The 14,832-nt window shown below is 47.1% G+C and overlaps 1 protein-coding gene across 3 annotated transcripts in view; it reads left to right on the top strand.

Moving 5' to 3' along the window:
- LOC118357873 (semaphorin-4C-like) overlaps positions 1-14,832 on the top strand; it is a 130,945-nt gene that overhangs the window by 96,482 nt on the left and 19,631 nt on the right. For all 3 annotated transcript variants that reach the window (XM_052479054.1, XM_052479052.1, XM_052479053.1), the window contains exons 3-4: positions 12,094-12,248; positions 14,763-14,825. In XM_052479054.1, the coding sequence (XP_052335014.1) occupies positions 12,094-12,248; positions 14,763-14,825 (218 nt within the window). The remainder of the gene's footprint in view (positions 1-12,093; positions 12,249-14,762; positions 14,826-14,832) is intronic.

The raw sequence follows: 14,832 nt of genomic DNA on the forward strand, positions 1-14,832 counted from the left end.
GGTGTATGATTTGGGGAGAACAGACAGAGAGGACAGACAATTTTTTTTTCTCACTTTTGTTTATTATCTATTTCACTTGCTTTGTCAATGTAGACATATATGTTTCCCTTGCCAATAAAGCCCTTTGAATGCAATTGAATCGAGAGAGGATCTCTCCATTCTCCACTATGTCCCTGGTTGAATGGAATTAAGATGGAGCATATGGCATGAACTAAAGTGGAGTATAGTCATTTTTTTATTTAACTAAGCAAGTCAGTTAAGAACAAATTGTTATTTACAATGACGGCCTCCCAAAAGGGAAAAAGGCTTCCTGCGGGGACGAGGGCTGGGATTAAAAATAAATATAAATATAAATATAGGACAAACACACAACACTACATAAAAAGAGACCTAAAACAACAACATAGAAAGGCAGCAAGACATGACAACACAGCATGGTAGCAACATAACAACAACATGGTAGGAACAGAACATTATAGCAACACAAAACATGGTACAAACATTAGTGGGCACAGACAACAGCACAAAGGGCAAGAAGGCAACAATACATCAAACAAAGCAGCCACAACTGTCAGTAAGAGTGTCCATGATTGAGTCTTTGAATGAAGAGATTGAGATAAAACTATCCCGTTTGCAACAAACTGAAAAGACGAGCGACCCAGGGATGTTTGCGCTTTGGGGACATTTAACAGAATGTGACTGGCAGAACGGTTGTTTTATGTGGAGGATGAGGGCTGCAGTAGGTATCTTAGATAGGGGGGAGTGACGCCTAAGCGAGTTTTATAAATAAGCATCAACCAGTGGGTCTTGCGCTGGGTATACAGAGATTACCAGTTTACTGAAGAGTATAGAGTGCAGTGATGTGTCCTATAAGGAGCATTGGTGGCAAATCAGATGGCCTAAAGGTAAAGAACATCTAGCCGCTCGAGAGCACCCTTACTTGCCGATCTATACATTACGTCTCTGTATTCTAGTATGGGTAGGATGGTCATCTTTATCAGGGTTAGTTTGACAGCTGGGGTGAAAGAGAAGCAGTTATGATAGAGGAAACCACGTCTATATTTAACTTTAGCCTGCAGCTTTAATATGTGCTGAGAGAAGGACAGTGTATCTAGCCATACTCCCAAGTACTTGTATGAGGTGACTACCTCAAGCTCTAAACCCTCAGAGGTAGTAATAACACCTGTGGGAAGATGGTATTCGTCTTACCAAACCACATGACCTTTGTTTTGGAGGTGTTCAAAACAAGGTTAAGAATGCTTGTTGGAGACTAAGAAAGCTTTGTTGTAGAGCAGTGGTTCCCAAACGTGTTATAGTCCTGTACCCCTTCAAACATTCAACCTCCAGCTGCGTACCCCCTCTAGCACCAGGGTCAGCGCACTCTCAAATGTATTTTTTTTGCCATCATTGTAAGCCTGTCACACACACACTATATGACACATTTATTAAACGTAAGAATGAGTGAGAGTTTTTGTCACAACCCGGCTCGTGGGCAAGAGCTTTTATAGGACCAGGGTACACATAACAATAATCAATCATTTTGCTTCTTATTTAGCCATCTTACATATAAAACCTTATTTGTTCATTGAAAATTGTTAATAATTCACCACAGGTTAATGAGAAGGGTGTGCTTGAAATGATGCACATAACTCTGCAATGTTGGGTTGTATTGGAGAGTCTCAGTCTTAAATCATTTCACACACAGTCTGTGCTTGTACTTAGTTTTCATGCTTGTGAGGGCCGAAAATCAACTTTCACATAGGTACGTGGTTGCACAGGACATCAGTGTCTTAACAGTACAATTTGCCAAGGTAGGACACTGAGCGCAGCCCTATTCAGAAATCTGGCAGTGGCTTCTGATTGAATTCAATTTTCACAGAACAGCTTGTTGCAATTTCGATGAGGCTCTCTTGTTTAGATATTTGTAAGTGGACTGGAGGCAGGGCATGAAAGGGATAACGAATCCAGTTGTTTGTGTCATTCGTTTTGGGGGAAAGTACCTGCGTAATTGCACATCCAACTCACTCAGGTGCTTCGCTATATCACATTTGACATTGTCCGTAAGCTTGAGTTCATTTGCACACAAAAAATCATACAATGATGGAAATACCTGTATGTTGTCCTTGTTAATGTCCCGCATATTGAATATAGTTGCAAAGAGTCCCTGTTATCCTAGATTCAGATCATTCAGGCGAGAAAAAACATCACCCAGATAGGCCAGTCGTGTAAGAAACTCATCATATCATGCAAGCTTTTGACTACATATGGACCATTAGTGGAATTCCCGCGAGAGAGTAACGGTTAATCTGATTGGATGTTAATTATTTGACTAGGCCACCTGTATTTGACATTGTGTTGTTATTTGCTGAACACTAGATGGTTTAGTTTTATTTTTTGTAGTGAAACGAGGCTACTCAGGCGAGAACAAAACCTCACCCGAATGTATAGCCCCGTTGGAAAATATAAATGGACTGTTTGAATTATTATTATTTTTTAAATGTGAATCACATTTTTATTTGGCGTACCCCCGACTGTAAGGGATTTCTTCCATTGACGGAGAGGCGGACCAAAGCGCAGCGTGGTTATTTTGATTCATGTTTTAATAAATCACTTCACATGAACAAACTAACAAAAACAAGAACCGTGAAAACCCAAAACAGCCCTATCTGGTGCAAAACACAGAGACAGGAACAATCACCCACAAACACACAGTGAAACCCAGGCTACCTAAGTATGATTCTCAATCAGAGACAACTAATGACACCTGCCTCTGATTGAGAACCATACTAGGCCGAAACATAGAAATACCCAAAACCTAGAAAAACAAACATAGACTGCCCACCCAACTCACGCCCTGACCATATTAAATAAATACAAAACAAAGGAAATAAAGGTCAGAACGTGACACCGACGGCATTGCGTGTACCCCAGTTTGGGAATACCTGTTGTAGAGCATTTAATGGGGAGGCGTAAGCTAAGTGTAAGACAGTATAATCTGTATATAAATGGATGAGAGAGCTTGCTACTGCCTGAGCTATGTTGTTGAGTAAATTGAGAAGAGCGTTGGGCCTAGGATCAAGCCTTGGGGTACTCCCTTGGTGACAGGCAGTGGCCGAGACAGCAGATTTTCTTACTTTTATACACTGCACTTGTCACGCCTTGGTCATAGTGTTTTGTGTTTTCGTTATATATTTGGTCAGGCCAGGGTGTGACATGGGTTTAATATGTTGTGTTTCGTATTGGGGTTTTGTAGGCATTGGGATTGCGGCTGAGGAGGGGTGTAGCATACGCTTGGCTGCCTGAGGCGGTTCTCAATCAGAGTCAGGTGATTCTCGTTGTCTCTGATTGGGAACCATATTTAGGTAGCCGGGGTTTCACTGTGTATTTTGTGGGTGATTGTTCCTGTCTCTGTGTAGTGTTCACCAGATAGGTTGTATTAGGTTTTCACGTTCCGTTTGTTGTTTTGTATTATTTATAGTTATTTTCATGTATCGCTATTCTTTATTAAAGACATGAGTAACCACCACGCTGCATTTCGGTCCGACTCTCTTTCAACAAACGAACGCTGTTACAGAATCACCCACCACACACGGACCGAGTGGCGTGGTTACAGGCAACGACAGCAGGAGCAGCGAAGGGAGGACGTTATGGACAGCAGAAGTATGGAGTATACGACGTGGGATGAAATAGACAGGTGGGCGGTCGACCCAGAGAGAGTGTCGGAGCCCGCCTGGGATTCGCTGGAGCAGTGCGAAGAGGGCTATAGGAGAATGGAGTCGAAGAGAAAGACACGGCGGCGCAGAAAGAAACCCGAAAGTCAGCCCAAAAAATGTATTGGGGGAGGGCTCAGGGAGAGATTAGCAGAGTCAGGAGTCAGACCTGAGCCAACTCTCCCTGTTAATCGTGAGGAGCAGCGATCAAAGGACTTCTGGACTTGGGAGGAGATATTAGACGGAAAAGGATGCTGGGCTCAGCCTGGAGAATATCGCCGTCCCAAGGAAGAACTGGAGGCGGCAAAAGCGGAGAGGCGCTGGTATGAGGAGGCAGCACGGCGACGCGGATGGAAGCCTGAGAGTCAGCCCCAAAAATGTATTGGGGGGGGGGGCTTACAGGGAGTATGGCTATGCCAGGTAGGAGACCTGCGTGAACTCCCTGTGCTTACCGGGGGGCTAGAGAGACCTGGCAGGCACCGTGTTATGCTATGTAGCGCACTGTGTTTCCAGTGCGGGTGCATAGCCCGGTGCGGTTCATACCAGCCCTTCGTATTGGCCGGGCTAGAGTGGGCATCGAGCCAGGTAAGGTTGGGCAGGCTCGGTGCTCAAGAGCTCCAGTGTGCCTGCACGGTCCGGTCTATCCAGAGCCACCTCCACACACCAGTCCTCCGGTAGCAGCTCCCCGCACCAGGCTTCCTGTGCGTGTCCTCGATCCAGTATCACCAGTTCCAGCACCACGCACCAGGCCTTCAGTGCGCCTCGCCTGTTCAGCACAGCCAGAGCCTTCCTTCCCTCCTGCCTGTTCGGAGCAGCCTGAGCTGCCAATCTGCATGAAGCAGCCAGAGCTGCCAATCTGCATGAAGCAGCCAGTCTGCAAGGAGCTGTCAGTCTGCAAGGAGCTGTCAGCCTGCATGGAGCAGCCAGAGCTGTCAGTCTGCAAGGAGCTGCCAGTCTGCAAGGTGCTGCCAGCCTGCATGGAGCAGCCAGAGCTGTCAGTCTGCATGATGCAGCCAGAGCTGCCAGCCTGCATGGAGCAGCCAGAGCTGTCAGTCTGCATGATGCAGCCAGAGCTGCCAGTCTGCATGGAGCAGCCAGAGCTGTCAGTCTGCATGGAGCAGCCTGAGCTGTCAGTTTGCATGGAGCAGCCTGAGCTGTCAATCTGCATGGAACAGCCAGAGCTGCCAGTCTGCATGGAGCAGCCAGAGCTGCCAGTCTGCATAGAGCAGCTAGATCCGCCAGTCAGCCATGATCTTCTAGATCTGCCAGTCAACCAGATTCTTCCAGATCTGCCAGTCAACCAGTCTCTTCCAGATCTGCCAGTCAACCAGAATCTTCCAGATCCACCAGCCAGCCAGGATCTACTGGAGCCTACTACCTGCCTGAGCTTCATCTCAGAACTGGGCTTCCTCTCAGTACTGGGCTTTCTCTCAGTACTGGGCTGCCCCTCAGTCCCGAGCTGCCCCTCAGTCCCGGGCTGCCCCTCAGTCCCGAGCTTCCCCTCAGTCCGAGCTTCCCCTCAGTCCCGAGCTTCCCCTCAGTCCCGGGCTGCCCCTCAGTCCCGAGCTTCCCCTCAGTCCCGAGCTGCCTCAGTCCCGAGCTGCCCCTCAGTCCCGAGCTGCCCCTCAGTCACGAGCTGCCCCTCAGTCCAGTGGGTTTCTGGGTGAGGACTATTAGGCCATGGTCGGCGGCGAGGGTGGATTATCCCAGGAAGCGAAGAGGAGGAACTATGACATTAATGGAGTGGGGTCCACGTTCCTGAACCGGAGCCGCCACCATGGACAGACGCCCACCCGGACCCTCCCTATGGTTTTGAAGTGCGTCCGGGAGTCCGCACCTTAGGGGGGGGGTTCTGTCACGCCTTGGTCATAGTGTTTTGTGTTTTCGTTATATATTTGGTCAGGCCAGGGTGTGACATGGGTTTAATATGTTGTGTTTCGTATTGGGGTTTTGTAGGCATTGGGATTGCGGCTGAGTAGGGGTGTAGCATAGGCTTGGCTGCCTGAGGCAGTTCTCAATCAGAGTCAGGTGATTCTCGTTGTCTCTGATTGGGAACCATATTTAGGTAGCCGGGGTTTCACTGTGTATTTTGTGGGTGATTGTTCCTGTCTCTGTGTAGTGTTCACCAGATAGGCTGTATTAGGTTTTCACGTTCCGTTTGTTGTTTTGTATTATTTATAGTTATTTTCATGTATCGCTATTCTTTATTAAAAAGAAGAGTAACCACCAAGCTGCATTTCGGTCCGACTCTCTTTCGACAAACGAACGCCGTTACAGCACTCTTTGTGAGAGGTAGTTAGCAAACCAGATCAAAGACCCCTCAGAGACACCAATACTCCTTAGCCAGCCCACAAGAATGTTAATAAAAATAACAGCACACTATTGCTTAGAATCAAGGGCAATGGTGACATCATTGAGGACCTTTGAGGTTGCAGTGACACATCCATAACCTGAGAGGAAACCAGATTGCATACCAGAGAGAATATTATAGACATCAAGAATGCCAGTCAGTTGATTAGTGACAAGTTTTCCAACACTTTTGATAAACAGGGCTAAATATAAATAGTCATATTGTTCTGTAAACTGCTGGGGGCCCATCACAACACAGTTATGATTATCATTAATCCATCCTTGCGCCATTCTCTCTCTGTCTTTCTCTCTCATTGTCCCTCTCTCAATTCAATTCAAAGGGCTTTGTTGGCATGAGAAACATATGTTTACATTGCCAAAGCAAGGCGGCCAGGCAGCATGAAGTGGGCACTCTTAACCGTGGCACTCTTTTTCAGCGAGGTAATTTGTGGAATAAATCAACTTAATTTAATCGTCTTTATGTAGAATTGAATTGCAATCTCCCACTGCTTCAGTCCCTGCCCTGTTTCTGCTTTCATATCTCCTATCTCCCCAGATCTTCCACTCGTCCTGTTGTTGTGTTAATCCAATTTTAGCATTTCCTCTCCATGTTTTCCCTTCTCCTCCCCCATATCTCCTAGTCCACTTCACCCCTCTCTCACCATTGCCTCCCCTAATCTACAGCAATTACACAGCTCTTCCATCTCTCTCCATGTACTCATTGTCTGATGCCTTGACTTTCGACGAAGTTCCTCTCGTCTCCTGAAGCAACACCTGGGTTTGTGTGTGTGTCCCTGTTACACTACTGTTTGTCTGTGTATTTATCTCCATGTGGGTACCTGGGTTGTTCCACCAATTAGGTGCCTTTTGAGTAGTGTAACTTGGTCACCTAATTTTAACATTCTGTCATAAAGAGCGTATTTTCAACTGAATAAAACACATGTTTTCCCATCTTAAAAAAATAATACTATAGTAAGTGCCTATTAAGTGCCAAATAAAGTAACAGGGTTGACCATAACAGGGTTGACGACTTCATCTTAAATCATCCATAAATTATCCTGTGACAGAGGGAATGGAAGCTTGTTGTGTGCAACAGGGAAGGGCAATTGAATTCAAGCTTTCACATTTGCTTTATTGTGAAACATGTCTAGCCTGTCTATCTATGGGGAATAGGGTTGATGTGTGATGTACAAACGTTATCCAACACAAAATGGCCAAAAGGAGTAAAACCAGCTCCCCTGCTTTTACACTATGATTTACTATTAGATGTGCAATGTTTCTTTTGAAGACTAAAATAAAGGAATAGTTTCACCCTATTAAAACAAGAGTTCAATTCACGTAACAGGGTTGCCCTTAAAATGAGGAACATGTTGTTGTGTTTTTTTTAACCTTAAAGTGAATAATGATCTTCAAAAATGACATTGTCAACAAAATAACTAGGGCTTTACAATTATGCTGAAAACATGGATAAATGTTGGTGTTAATTAAGTGGGTTAAAATCTTCCTAGAAGTCACAGTGGAGGAACAGAGGGACGTGTCAAAATGCACAATCTTGGCACTTTAGCAAGATGTAAAAATACATTAAAAAAAATGTATTTTATTTTCCATGTGGTTTATAGTAAAGGACACTCTATTGAGTATAATAGGCTTTTAAAATTCTATTCAATATTAGTGCACCATTTCTACTTAAAATATCAAAGGGGTGCAAAATGCACTCATTTCATGGAATGACCCACCTGCTTTTGACCAGGGTTTGTGTGTGTATACTTTTATAGTGGTCGGGTGCTGTACAGTTTAGGTTTCCTTCTTTCTTGGTCTGAATCATTTTAGCCTGCATGTTGCTGCTTCAAAGAGACTAAAATAGCCCTTTAATTATAGTGCAGTGTGTGAGCTCCTCCATGGTTAGCAGCTATAAGCAGAGCCTGGCAGTATGTCCAGTAAGGCTCTCATTGAAAGGAGCGCTTGCTGACTGAAGAGAGAGGCTGGAGTCAGCAGCATACATGGAGGCACATCAGAGGAGACCTAAAGGAGCTCTGAACCAGCCAAGCCCTGCTCCCTGGTCTGCTGCTCTGGCCCTTCCCTCCACCAGCCTGACCGTGAGCTCTCTGAAGATGGGAGCGAGACATCACAGAGATGGGAGTGGAGAACTCTTATAGCGGAGTGGCTAGCTAAAGTCCCAGAGAGATGGAACACTGGTACTCTGTTTCCATAGAACCCATAGAAGTGACCTTGGCACGTCTCAAGAGTTCAACTGTGGAGAGACACAGACCTCTGCTGCCTCACCCACAATCAACATTTTATGGGTTTGCAGTTTTCCCATTGGTCTGTGGTGTGTGTTTCATCTGTTGAAATCATTAGACCTTCTCTTTGCTCTCATTTCTGTGGCATGTTACTCCTTCTCTCCCCTTCATTCTATTTTCCCTTATTAGTTTAGTCTCTTCTCTTATGTAGGGACTTTAATATCTAGTATCTTTTCATAATACCTGCTAAATCTGACAGAGACCCCTCATTAAGCCACCCTACCATGCAGGCAGTCAGACTGGCTTCAGGGCTGACGCTGTGTGGTGACAGATGGGAAGTGCAGCCTGCCATAGCGACTGGTAATGACAGTGGCACTAATTATTTTAAACAACCGCCTTCAAGCTCTGCAAAATGTTACGTTATTGTGGGGAAATGTTCAAGTCACTAAGCAGGTACCCGGAGGGTTGTTTGGGAGTGTGTGTGTGTGTGTGTGTGTGTGTGTGTGTGTGTGTGTGTGTGTGTGCGTGTGTGTGTGTGTGTGTGCGTGTGTGTGTGTGTGTGTGTGTGTGTGTGTGTGTGTGTGTGTGTGTGCGTGCGTGCGTGCGTGTGTGTGTGCGTGCGTGCGTGTGTGTGTGTCAACACCAGACCTTTTCTGGCAGGGTAGAACCTAGCAGATGTGCTCTTGGCTCCCTTGAGGATCTCGTCTCTTCTCCTCTCATCTTGTCTCTCCTCATCCAGCACACGCGCCCATACCCTCCAATGTTTATACGCTGCTGCTCTCTAGATAATAACTATATTCCATGTTTATTCCCTTCTCCCCACTGCCTATCCCCCCAAGTTTCCCCTCCTCTCTTCCTTATCCTGTCTTTCTATACCTCCATGGTCTCTCTCTTTCTCCGTCCCTCCCCCTCTCTTTTTGTCTTTGACTTAATGTCCTCCAACCCACCACCTCTATAGTTCTGGTTCGTTGCTATACCCTCAAACTAGGCCAGGAAGAAAGTAACGTGATGTCGTCACCATAAATCATAACTCCTCCTGAAGGAGCTCAGGTCTTATTTTTAGAGGAACATAAATATTATTCATTTCATGATATCACTTTACTGAGGATTGTCTGACGTTTTGCACATGACTTCCCTTTGATAAGAGCGAGGCACAGAGACGCGACAGGGAACACAGGCGTGGATAATGGAAACTACACTGCATTTTCATTTCTGCTCTATCGGTTTCTTACTGTCTGTGGTTCTGTGTTTTACTGCATTGTGTGTGTGTGTGTGTGTGTGTGTGTGTGTGTGTGTGTGTGTGTGTGTGTGTGTGTGTGTGTGTGTGTGTGTGTGTGTGTGTGTGTGTGTGTGTGTGTGTGTGTGTGTATGTCTTGGGAGGATGCGTCTGTGTGTGTGTGTGTGTGTGTGTGTGTGTGTGTGTGTGTGTGTGTGTGTGTGTGTGTGTGTGTGTGTGTGTGTGTGTGTGTGTGTGTGTGTGTGTGTGTGTGTGTGTGTGTGTGTCTTGGGAGGATGCGTCTGTGTGTGTGTGTGTGTGTGTGTGTGTGTGTGTGTGTGTGTGTGTGTGTGTGTGTGTGTGTGTGTGTGTGTGTGTGTGTGTGTGTGTGTGTGTGTGTGTGTGTGTGTGTGTGTGTGTGGGAGGATGTGTCTCTGTGTGTGTGGGTGTGTATGTGTTGGGAGGATGTGTCTCTGTGTATGTGTGTTGGGAGGATGTGTCTCTGTGTGTGTGGGTGTGTATGTGTGTTGGGAGGATGTGTCTCTGTGTGTGTGGTTGTGTATGTGTTGGGAGGATGTGTCTCTGTGTATGTGGGTGTGTATGTGTTGGGAGGATGTGTCTCTGTGTGTGTGGGTGTGTATGTGTTGGGAGGATGTGTCTCTGTGTATGTGTGTTGGGAGGATGTGTCTCTGTGTGTGTGGGTGTGTGTGTGTGTTGGGAGGATGTGTCTATTCATGTGTCTCTGTGTGTGTGGGTGTGTATGTGTTGGGAGGATGTGTCTGTGTGTGTGTGTGTGTGTGTGTGTGTGTGTGTGTGTGTGTGTGTGTGTGTGTGTGTGTGTGTGTGTGTGTGTGTGTGTGTGTGTGTGTGTGTGTGTGTGTGTGTGTCTTGGGAGGATGTGTCTGTGTGTGGGTGTATGTGGGTGTGTATGTGGGTGTGTGTATGTGGGTAGGATGTGTGTGTATGTGTGTGTGTGTGTGTGTGTGTGTGTGTGTGTGTGTGTGTGTGTGTGTGTGTGTGTGTGTGTGTGTGTGTGTGTGTCTTGTGTGTGTGTGGGTGTGTATGTGTTGGGAGGATGTGTCTGTGTGTGTGTGGGTGTGTGTGTTGGGAGGATGTGTGTGTGTGTGTGTGTGTGTGTGTGTGTGTGTGTGTGTGTGTGTGTGTGTGTGTGTGTGTGTGTGTGTGTGTGTGTGTGTGTGTGTGTGTGTCTTGGGAGGATGCGTCTGTGTGTGTGTGTGTGTGTGGGAGGATGTGTCTCTGTGTGTGTGGGTGTGTATGTGTTGGGAGGATGTGTCTCTGTGTGTGTGGGTGTGTATGTGTTGGGAGGATGTGTCTCTGTGTATGTGTGTTGGGAGGATGTGTCTCTGTGTGTGTGGGTGTGTGTGTTGGGAGGATGTGTCTCTGTGTGTGTGGGTGTGTATGTGTTGGGAGGATGTGTCTGTGTGTGTGTGTGTGTGTGTGTGTGTGTGTGTGTGTGTGTGTGTGTGTGTGTGTGTGTGTGTGTGTGTGTGTGTGTGTGTGTGTGTGTGTGTGTGTGTGTGTGTGTTGGGAGGATGTGTCTCTGTGTGTGTGTGTGTTGGAAGGATGTGTGTGTGGGTGTATGTGGGTGTGTATGCGGGTGTGTGTATGTGGGTGTGTGTATGTGGGTGTGTGTGTATGTGGGTGTGTATGTGTGTGTGTGTGTGTGTGTGTGTGTGTGTGTGTGTGTGTGTGTGTGTGTGTGTGTGTGTGTGTGTGTGTGTGTGTGTGTGTGTGTGTGTGTGTTGTGTGTGTGTGTGTGTGTGTTTGTGTGTGTATATGTATGTTTGCATTGAGGCAATAAAGTAAAACTGAAAAAAATGTGGCATAGAAATTAACTTTATGCCCTGAATACAAAGTGTTATGTTAGGGGCACATCCAACAAAGCACATCACTCAGTACCACTCTTAATATTTTTGAGCATGGTGGTGGCTGCATCATATTATGTGTATGCTTGTCATCGGCAAGAACTATTGAGTTTTTTAGGATAAAAAGAGTTGGAGCTAAGTACAGGCAAAATCCTAGAGGAAAACCTGATTCAGTCTGCTTTCCAACAGACACTAAGAGATTAATTCACCTTTCAGCAGGACTATAACCTAGAACACAATGCCAAATATACACTGGAGTTGCTTTCCAGGACAACATTGAATGTTCCTGAGGGGCTTAGTTACATTTTTCTACTTAAATAGTCTTTAAAATCTATGGCAAAACTTGAAAATGGCTGTCTAGCAATTCTCAACAACCTACTTGACAGAATTGAAGAATTTAAAAAAGAATAACGTGCAAATATTGTACAATCCAGGTGTGCAAAGCTCTTAGAGACTTACCCAGAAAGACTCACAGCTGTAATCACTGCCAAAGATGATTCTAACATGTAAGGGGTGTGAATACTTATGTAAATGAGATATTTCTGTATTTCATTTTGAATAAATGTGCAAATATTTCTAAAAACATGTTTTCACTTTGTTTTGTGCATAGATGGGTTGGGAAAAAAATGTGTGGAATAATTAAAAGGGGTATGAATACTTTCTGAAGGCACTGAATGTGTGTTCCTCTACAGAGGTACTGGACAGCATGGCCAGGTTCCGGGCTCTAGGTGTGTGGAACTACACCATGGTGACTCTAGCAGAACACGAGAGGGTTCTGTATGTAGGAGCTAGAGAGGCCCTGTTCGCCCTGGACCCTAACGACATCAGCAGACAGCTACGACCTCTGGTAACTACACACAGACACACACACACACACTATGGACGCACACACACCTCAGCACGGCAGACATCAACCACAACTACAACTTCAACCCCATAGACCTGCTACAAGAGTGCAGTCAGTTTCTTGTGCAACATTCCTTAACAATGTTGAATGGAATTAAAATTGCCTGATTCTGATGTCGTTTGTTCAGTGGTGGAGGGGTAACAAAATGAATACATGATTACCTATATGAATGTAATTAGTCCATAAAAAGCTTAGTACAATGAAGGCTTGGTAAAACTTGTTAACGTGCCTCTGTACCTCACATCTTATATCCACTAAGGCAAATGCGTCTTTGAACAGCAGTATAGAGATTGTTATTTGATTAAATTTTATAATGAGCGTTAATTGGATTGTTGTGTGACTGATAATGAACAACCAACATTTCTGTGTTGTGAGCATCCCAGTAATAAGCAGCCCACCTGTTTGCTGCTGTTCTGGTGTGGTTTAGAGGGATGATAGGGCCACTGGATGCCAACTGCCTCACTATGTCCCCACTCTGCACCTATGTCACCATCTGCTGTGTCATCCTCTCATCTCTCTCTCCCACTGTCTCTCTCTCCCCCACTGTCTCTCTCTCCCCCACTGTCTCTCTCTCCCCCACTGTCTTTCTCTCCTCCCACTGTCTCTCTCTCCCCCACTGTCTCTCTCTCCTCCCACTGTCTCTCTCTCCCCCACTGTCTCTCTCTCCCCTACTGTCTCTCTCTCCCCACTGTCTCTCTCCCCCACTGTCTCTCTCTCCCCCACTGTCTCTCTCCCCCACTGTCTCTCTCTCGCCCTCTCTCTCTCCCCCCCACTGTCTCTCTCTCCCCTACTGTCTCTCTCTCCCCCACTGTCTCTCTCCCCCACTGTCTCTCTCTCCCACTGTCTCTCTCCCCCACTGTCTCTCTCTCCCCCACTGTCTCTCTCTCCTCCCACTGTCTCTCTCCCCCACTGTCTCTCTCCCCCCCTGTCTCTCTCCCCCACTGTCTTTCTCTCCTCCCACTGTCTCTCTCTCCCCCACTGTCTCTCTCTCCTCCCACTGTCTCTCTCTCCCCCACTGTCTCTCTCTCCCCTACTGTCTCTCTCTCCCCCACTGTCTCTCTCCCCCACTGTCTCTCTCTCCCCCACTGTCTCTCTCCCCCACTGTCTCTCTCTCGCCCACTCTCTCTCCCCCCCTGTCTCTCTCTCCCCCACTGTCTCTCTCTCCCCCACTGTCTCTCTCCCCCACTGTCTCTCTCTCCCCCACTGTCTTTCTCTCCTCCCACTGTCTCTCTCTCCCCCACTGTCTCTCTCTCCCCTACTGTCTCTCTCTCCCCCCCCACTGTCTCTCTCCCCCACTGTCTCTCTCTCCCCCACTGCTCTCTCCCCCACTGTCTCTCTCTCGCCCACTCTCTCTCCCCCACTGTCTCTCTCTCCCCACTGTCTCTCTCTCCCCCACTGTCTCTCTCTCCCCACTGTCTCTCTCCCCCACTCTCCCCCCCCACTGTCTCTCTCCCCCACTGTCTCTCTCTCCCCCACTGTCTCTCTCCCCCACTGTCTCTCTCTCCCCCACTGTCTCTCTCCCCACTGTCTCTCTCTCCCCACTGTCTTTCTCTCCCCCACTGTCTTTCTCTCCTCCCACTGTCTCTCTCCTCCCACTGTCTCTCTCTCCCCCACTGTCTCTCTCCCCCACTGTCTCTCTCTCCCCCACTGTCTTTCTCTCCCCCACTGTCTTTCTCTCCTCCCACTGTCTCTCTACTCCCACTGTCTCTCTTTCCCCCACTCTCTCTCCCCCACTGTCTCTCTCCCCCACTGTCTCTCTCTCGCCCACTCTCTCTCCTCCCACTGTCTCTCTCCCCCACTGTCTCTCTCTCCCCCACTGTCTCTCTCCCCCACTGTCTCTCTCTCGCCCACTCTCTCTCCCCCACTGTCTCTCTCTCCCCCACTGTCTCTCTCCCCCACTGTCTCTCTCTCGCCCACTCTCTCTCCCCCACTGTCTCTCTCTCCCCCACTGTCTTTCTCTCCCCCACTGTCTTTCTCTCCTCCCACTGTCTCTCTCCCCCACTCTCTCTCCTCCCACTGTCGCTGTCCCCCACTCTCTCTCTCCTCCCACTGTCTCTAAATCCATCTCTCTCTCTCTCTGGTCCATCTCTCTCTCCCTCCCACTGTCTCTAATTCCATCTCTCTCTATCTCTCCCCACCATCTATCTCTCTCCTCCCACTGTCTCTAAATTAATTTCTCTCTCTCTGATCCATCTCTCTCTATCTCTCTCGCTGTTATCAATTCAATTTTAGGGCTTTATTGGCATGGGAAACGTATGTTAACATTGCCAAAGCAACTGAGGTAGATAATAAACAAAAGTGAAATAAACAATAACAATTAACAGTAAACATTACACACAAAGACATCTCTACCTCACTCTTCCAACTCTCTGTGACTGTCTCTCTTGCACTCATGACTGTCTCTCTCTCTCACCCATCCCTCTATCGCTCCCTCTCTTTATCTCTCTCTCGCAGATTGAGTGGCCAGCACCACAGGAGAAGAAGAGAGAGTGTTCTGCCAAGGGCAAGAACAACCAGGTACGGA

The sequence above is a fragment of the Oncorhynchus keta genome, chromosome 25, assembly GCF_023373465.1.
Source record: "Oncorhynchus keta strain PuntledgeMale-10-30-2019 chromosome 25, Oket_V2, whole genome shotgun sequence".
In the NCBI taxonomy this organism is placed as follows: domain Eukaryota; kingdom Metazoa; phylum Chordata; class Actinopteri; order Salmoniformes; family Salmonidae; genus Oncorhynchus; species Oncorhynchus keta.